The sequence below is a fragment of the Apis dorsata genome, unplaced genomic scaffold (genome assembly GCF_000469605.1).
Source record: "Apis dorsata unplaced genomic scaffold, Apis dorsata 1.3 scaffold_256, whole genome shotgun sequence".
Taxonomy (NCBI): Eukaryota; Metazoa; Arthropoda; class Insecta; order Hymenoptera; family Apidae; genus Apis; species Apis dorsata.
Window position 1 is genome coordinate 459,509 of NW_006263534.1, and position 7,880 is coordinate 467,388.

The 7,880-nt window shown below is 24.8% G+C and overlaps 2 protein-coding genes across 6 annotated transcripts in view; one reads left to right on the forward strand and one right to left on the reverse strand.

Annotated features, from left to right (window-relative positions):
* The window catches only part of LOC102673292 (protein smoothened), a 4,687-nt gene extending 1,428 nt beyond the window's left edge, over positions 1–3,259 (forward strand). Inside the window, exons 3-8 of one of the 2 annotated variants that reach the window (XM_006616232.2) lie at positions 101–541; positions 635–807; positions 922–1,262; positions 1,449–1,650; positions 1,723–1,893; positions 1,968–3,259. In XM_006616232.2, the coding sequence (XP_006616295.1) occupies positions 101–541; positions 635–807; positions 922–1,262; positions 1,449–1,650; positions 1,723–1,893; positions 1,968–3,258 (2,619 nt within the window). In that variant the 3' untranslated portion in view covers position 3,259. The remainder of the gene's footprint in view (positions 1–100; positions 542–634; positions 808–921; positions 1,263–1,448; positions 1,651–1,722; positions 1,894–1,967) is intronic. The other variant, XM_006616233.2, reaches the window with a different exon arrangement.
* A 1,092-nt stretch (positions 3,260–4,351) lies between these two features.
* LOC102673518 (androgen-dependent TFPI-regulating protein-like) overlaps positions 4,352–7,880 on the reverse strand; it is a 10,291-nt gene continuing 6,762 nt past the window's right edge. The window contains exons 2-5 of one of the 4 annotated variants that reach the window (XM_031510735.1): positions 7,375–7,539; positions 5,712–5,849; positions 5,422–5,639; positions 4,352–5,308 (exon numbers count right to left, since the gene is read on the reverse strand). In XM_031510735.1, coding sequence (XP_031366595.1) covers positions 5,110–5,308; positions 5,422–5,639; positions 5,712–5,849; positions 7,375–7,533 — 714 coding nt within the window. In that variant the 5' untranslated portion in view covers positions 7,534–7,539 and the 3' untranslated portion in view covers positions 4,352–5,109. Of the gene's footprint in view, positions 5,309–5,421; positions 5,640–5,711; positions 5,850–7,374; positions 7,568–7,880 lie in introns of all 4 variants that reach the window. The other 3 variants (XM_031510733.1, XM_031510732.1, XM_006616234.2) reach the window with 3 other exon arrangements.

A 7,880-nucleotide genomic window follows, 5' to 3' on the forward strand; every position in this document is an offset into this window, starting at 1 on the left:
AAATTATTTTCTGTTTTTTTTATTTTCTTTTTATAATTGAAAAAACTTTTTTATGATTGATTATTCATTATATATTAAATATTATGTATTTATTTTATAGGAAAAATTACATGTATTACAAACATTAAGACATGTGCCAAAGTGTTGGGCAGTTGTTCAACCTCTCTTGTGTTCAATATTTATGCCAAAATGTATCAATGACACAGTAGATTTACCATCACAAGAAATGTGTAAAATGGTTTCAGGACCTTGTAGAATTGTATTTAATCATACAATATGGCCAAGTTTTGTTAAATGTGAAAATACAGATTTATTTCCTAGATTATGTAAAAATGATATCAGAGAATTGAAATTTAATATTTCTAGCAAATGCTTAAAGCCTTTGGTTCCAACTGATAATACCCTTGCTATTTTTGAAGGAGTTGAAGGTTGTGGATTACAATGTAATGATCCACTTTTTACGCCAGATGAACATAAACAAATTCATTCTTTTATTGCTTGGGCTGCAGGAATCTGTGGTTCATTCAATTTATTTACAATTGTAAGTAATAATTATTTAAATTAAAGAATTTAGAATATAATATATAATATATTGCATATAATATATTGCATATCATTTATATTTTATTTTTAGATAACATTTTTAATTGATTGGAGAAGTGCAAATAAATATCCAGCTTTAGTAATATTTTATATCAATTGTTGTTTTATGGTATCCTGTATTGGATGGCTTGCTCAATTTACACCAGGAAGTAGAGAAGTAATTGTATGTAGAAAAGATGGAACTTTAAGAATGAGTGAACCAAGGTAGATGATTATTTAATGTGTATAGTAAATTATTGTATATAATAAATTGTTTTATTTAAAATTATATCAAGTTAGATATAAACTTATAAACTTTGTATACTAATATATTTTCAGTGGAGAAAATTTATCATGTGTCGTAGTATTTGTTCTTGTGTATTATTCCCTTATGGCAGCTATGGTCTGGTTTGTGATTCTTACGTATGCTTGGCATATGAGCTTTCAAGCATTAGGCAAAATCCAAGATAGAATTGATAAAAAGGGTTCATATTTTCATTTAATTGCTTGGTGTTTGCCACTTGTTCTCACTGTCACAATTATGGGATTAGGAGAAATTGATGGAAATAGTGTTACTGGTATATGTTTTGTGGGTTACACTAATCATGCAGTCAGAGCTTGGTTTTTACTTGGTCCTGTGTTGATTGTTTTACTGGTTGGAGGCTATTTTTTATCCAGAGGTATGTTTTTAATTTATATGTTTGTAATTAAACTTTTCATTATATGCAATTTATATATAAAAATATATATATATTTTTTTGTATGCTTTCCTAAAGATTTGTAAGTACTTTTTCTAAATAAAAATAAATATTAAAAAATAAAATTTTTAAATTCAATTTAAGTAATATTATTATAAATAATTTTAGGATTAATTACTTTGATTCGATTAAAAATCAGTAGCCAAGAAATTATATCTGAAAGAGCAAGTTCTAAAATACGAGAAACTATTGTACGTATGGGATTGTTTTCAATTTTTACATTTGCTGCAGTTGTGGTGACTTTTTATTGTCATATTTATGAATTTCAACATTCTTCGGAATGGCATCAAAGTTTTAGAAATTATATGATGTAAGAAAAAGAATACATAAAAAAAAAAATATATAAATATATCATATCTAAAATTTTATATTTTATTCATAGATGTGCAATAACTACAAAATATTTGGATATCTCTGAATGTAAAATGGAAATCCGACCAAGTGCAGCTAAAATGCAGTTACATTTACTATCACCCTTCTTTGCTGGTATTCTTATGTCTTCATGGGTATGGACTGGTTCAACAGTAGATACTTGGACTAGATTTCTTAGACGGTAAAATTTTAAATATCTTTTCATTTTTATTAATTTATATTTAATAAATAATACGATAATTTTTTATATTTTAGAACATTTAATTGTGAAACTGAAGAACCTATTAGACTAAAAAAACATAAAGTAATTGCTCAAGCATTCGCAAAACGGAAAACATTTAATAATGCTGGTCGATTATCTATTAGTTTTCATAATACTCACGAAGATCCAGTTGGCTTAAATTTCGATTTAAATTCCGTAGCTTCTCAAGATTTCAGTTCAACATGGGCAGCTGCTTTACCAAAATTAGTTACTCGTAGAGGTGCACTCGTTGGTGGTACAACGGGATCTGTATCCAGTAATAGAAGAAATTCTGTAGATTCTGAAATTAGCTTCAGCGTGCGTCGAGTATCTGTAGAATCCAGGAGAAATTCTTTAGACTCTCAAATATCAGTTCAAATAGCTGAATTGAAGACAACACGGAAAGTTGCTAGCAGTTCACGCGGTCGACGTGGAAAACGGCGACGAGACTTTGGAAAATCAAGATCAAGTAAAGTAGGTCCATTGTTTAGAAGAGGCAGTACAACATCACAAGAAAGTCAGCTTGGTGCACAGATATTGTCAGCATTAACTATAGGTGGTAATTCAAGAATACCACCTATTCAAGTACCTAATATGAAGAGACGATCGGCTAGTGCCGGTTTAGATGAACGTGCTTTGAATTCTAAACTGTTTGATGGGAAAAATCCAGGGATGTTGCTTCCGTTTTTGTTTCCAGGACAAAGTGGTAGTGATGAAAATTTAAGTAGTGAGGAGAAACAGCATCAAGGAATGCCAAGAAAAGATGTAGATATTGAAGGTGGAAATATGGAGAAGGATGATCAAGATAGTGATAGTGATGATAGTCAACCAGAAGAAGAAGCAAAGATGTTAGATCCTGAAGAACCCCATGAACGTAGCAAGAGCAAAATTAGTAACAAAAGTTCAAAAAGTTATAGTCACGAAAGTGATAGACGGAGCAGAGAAGGCCGTAAAAGTAAATATCTGCTTCAAGATGAAACCATCTTGAAACATTTGTTTCAGGAATCTAGTGATATTAAATTGAAAAGCGATGCAGAAATAAAAGAAGTATACAGGAAAGCTGGAATAGGTAATCTAGCATCTAGTCTAACTTCATGTTGTCCTGAATTAACAAGACTAATGCAATCTGAAGGTCAGACTGGTAATGCTCGAGAAATAGCAACACAAACATCTTTACCATTAGACATTTTAGAAATGGAAGAATTAAAACAAAGTATAGATGAGATTATCAATAGTCGAAATTGCAGTTCAAAAGGAACGCAAATTTCACCACAGTTGAATAAAAACAAAAATATCACTACGTAACACTAATTTTTCTTTTCAAAAAACTCTTAATACAAAATTAGATATAAACAAATAAAATATTTTTTTATCAGTCATATAACTGCCACATTACCAAATTTGATTTTTTCTGTATATTTGTAATAGACTGTATATTTATAATAGTGCAATGACATGATTTCAATTGTAAATAAATAAATACATATATTTTATTAGTGATAAAATTGCAATGTAATAAAAAATAATTCAAAACTTTTTTCAATACTAAAGACATAAACATATCATAAATATGATCCATTTTATTTTTTATATAGAAAAATCTGAATTTTTTTTAACATTGCTTTATTACAGTATTCTCAAAAATACATATCCTAATGTACTTAAATTGCATATAAATATTTTTTAATATAATACGCGAGCGTATGTTCAAGTACAATTTATTTTATTATTTTAAATTTATATTATTAATTTTTTTACCAATGTCTTTAAAAAATTATATTATGATATATCATGCAAAATATTTAAAAAATCATTTAGTATTTACATTTCTAATGTAATATTTAAAATATAATATTAATAAAAAAAAATACACAAATTATATAAAATGCGTTTTTATTTAATAATATTAATAAATGCTATAAATTTAATAATTTCTTCAATTTTTATCTCTATTTTACAAATTTCTATAATAACATAATTTGTCACTTAAATATTTTAAAAAATATCTAATTGTTTTAAATACAAATATTTCATTTTAAATATTTAAATATTGCAACTGATTATATTATCTTTATGAAAATTTATTTTAATGTTCACTACTTATGTGTAATAATGTTATAAAAAAATTTTCTATGAGTGATAATTGATATTTTCCGTATACAATTTAAATTTTTCGATATTCTAATCTAAATTCCAGAAAATATCAATTAAAACAAAACTTTTAAATATTTATTAAAAATAATATTTTATTTTTATTTTTAATTCATTTCTAATCTAAAAGCATAACAGAAAATATTAACAAAATGTATATATGTATTATATTTAGAATCTATGTTATTTTTATTTGTGAAATAAAAAATATTGCAACTCAATTTCGTAGTGTGATTATGGAATTTTCAACCACTTCTTTTTAGTATGAGATCCTATGACGATATCAAATCATGAACATATATGTATATTCATCATTTTTCGGTTTAATTAGTTTCACAAAAATATTTTCCTCTTGCTCGATTCTTCAATATGAACTTCATTATGCTTTGAAATCCGGTCCGATAGCTTCTGCTATGTGTTTTTTTCCTATACTCGATACAAATAGAGCCATCAGTGGTTTCTTTGTTGTCAGAACATAACATAATTTGTTGAAGATACAAAAATGTAATAATTGCATTGTGTATACATATGTATTCGTGTTTTTTCATTTTTCATTTTTTTCCAGTTTTTAATTTGTATCACCATGAATATCAGAGACCAGAATGTGTACAATGACAGTGACAATTAGTTTGCCCTTTTTCTTTCATCATATATGACATAAACCATACAGAAGAAAAATCACATCTATGTACTTATACATGCTTCAGTTATATCACCCTCTTCAGTAATCAAATTATTAACGATCATGTTCTTTTTGTGCTTTTTGCTTTTGAAAAATAATAAATGCAATTCTCTTTGCACATGCACACTATATTATTATATTTTTTTTAATTAAAATTTTCGAGAAAATTTATTTAATAGCGTGTTATGTATACATGCCATAATATAAGGTAAATGGGAAATGATGGGAGAAAAGAAATTAATTTTTGTTTTATTCACCATCACCTTAGAGAAGGCTAATTATATATAATCGAAATCAGCACACCTTATCACCCATGGGCAAAGTTATTTTTTTTTGGCATAAGATTTTTCATGTTTAATATATTCGTTACCCCAAAACAAGTTGTCCACTTTTTCGCCGATAAAATACAAGCCTATACTGAATGTAATCAGTGCACTGAAAAACACAATTCGTAATGGCAATGATAGCACTTCCAATACTGGATATACCCAGACACCACTTTTGTAATAAATTATATATATCCTGGAATTTGAATTCATAATATCATTACATAATAAATACTTAGTATATTAAATAATTAATAAAAAAAAATATTAAAATAATATGTTTCTATAATTTCTATATTTTCAACATACCAAACTAAATATATAAATAAGAATATTATTATACCAAGGAGACCATTCGATCTCTTTGGATATGTACGTGGCACTAAAATCGTTTCTACTAATATGGTAATCATGATCATAGTGTGCATTAAATGATTTAACCACCATGGAAAGTAAGGATCTACAGCTTTTGGAAGCACCAATTCACGATCCACAAACATTAGAGCCCAGAATGTCACTCCAACAAACTATGATCCATGAAAATTGTAAAATATATAAAATATTAAACTTTTTTTTTAATTTTTTTTTCTTTCACTTACCATGGCAATTGGAAAACTAAGTATCGCATGTATGTGATCTTTTAATTTACGTATAAATGGTGGTTTTTTGGGACTAATAGCATTTGTACCAAACCAATCATTTAACATACATATAAAAAAAAATATTGCTTGAATAATCTGAAAAAATAAATTATATTAAATCATCGCACAAAATTAATAAGAAAATTTGAATATATTATTCTATTTTATAAATATTTTATTTTGAAAATTACATATAACATATTTTTTAATATTTAACGATGATTTATATAAATATCTAATAATTAAATTTAATACCTAATCATCAATTTTATCTAGTTATTAAATTAATCAGAAATAACTTCTTTGCTAAGATAATGTTGAAATTAGAATAGTTGAAAATAAAAAGTAGAAATGTTGAAAATAAAATAGATGGATAATATTATCTCTGCAATGGTATATCGTTTTTTTCGATTAAATAATATATTGTGATTTTTCAGATATATGGTTTTTAAATATAAATATAAATGTATGTAGCAGTTTTTAAATAATTTATTTATATATTTTCAGATAATATTAATATTTACTTTAAAATTATAATTATATATATATAATTGTTTCAAAAATAAATAAATAAATTGTATATTTTGCCATATTATAATGAAAATGAATATTTAACATTGGATGAAAATTATAATATATTTTTTAAACATTATATTATATTATTGCACATAGTATAATTTTTAATAATTTATTTCTTCAGAAAGATTTTATTAATATATGTCAATTTTTATTTAACAAGATAAATTTTTATGAATGTGTTAAGTCAATTAATCAGATTTGCATATAATAACATATGATACATTACTTAACAATTAAAATATATAAATTAAAAAAGACTTCGAATGAAAATATATTGTATAAAATAATTATATCAAGAAATATTAATAATTTTTTCGCGTGAATATGTCAAATATATGATATAAATATGATAGTTACTTGACCATACATGGATAATATAATATGACACGTGCCGTACTTCCGAGATGATGTGGAGTGGTGCTCGAACAATTGAATTTTGTTCTTCGAGTTCATAATATCAATGTAGAATATATAGTATCAATGTAGAATATCTTTATATAGAAAATTATCCGATGGCAATAAATGATTACGGCAGTAAATTTGAAAATATTTAATATTTTCAAATTTATTGATTAAAATTATTGAAAAAATAATTTATTTTAAGTCAATTTTGTATTGCAATCATTTATTTTAATATCATCGATAAAGAAATATTTGAATAATTAATCTACAAATCGATTAATCTATTTGACACATAAGTTCTGAATGATGAATAGTTTAATTTATATATCAATTTATTTATTGATTGCTATAAATACATTTTATAAATTTTATATTTATGTATAATGTATGTGATAAATAAGATATAAATATATAATCATATATATAATCATCTTTTAAAAATTAATATTTTATAATTTTAGTATGATTTTCAGAAAATCAATAATTATTAACTTTGTCAATTTTATTGTCAATTTTCCAATTTTCCAAATTGAATTAAATTTATATCTTCACAGAATCATAAGTGATTATATAATATTAATTGAATGAATAATCTCATAATATGTAAAAAAAGAATAAATCATTGTTTCATGATACTAACCGCGTCCCAGAAAGTAAGAAACTTGAATTTCCCGCCAAAATTAATGTGCATTTTGATAAGATTTGGAGGTATTGCAATGTACATATAATCATAATATACTGCAAATGCAAATTGCATACAAGAGATCACATGAAATCCAAAAAGTAGGTCGTCTCGCATCTTCTAAGCGCCTTACATATAATTTTTGTGTTCTGAAACGTTTTGATAGGTTTCCATGATGGCGATCGTATTCAACCAATCGAATAGAAACAATTTAATAAAAGAACATTTATTTTTATTATATAATATTCAATATATATTCACTATAAATTCCCATCTCATTTGAAGCCGTTTTAATTTATTTAGAGATTCAAAAAGTATAAAATTTTCGATCCTCCGTTTTCATGAAGAAATTTTTTTCATTTTATTTTTTATTAATGTTAATTTTCCACTTATTATATGAAATTAATAAATAATATATTTGTTTTTTATAGGTATAGATATAAATATAAATATAAATATATATA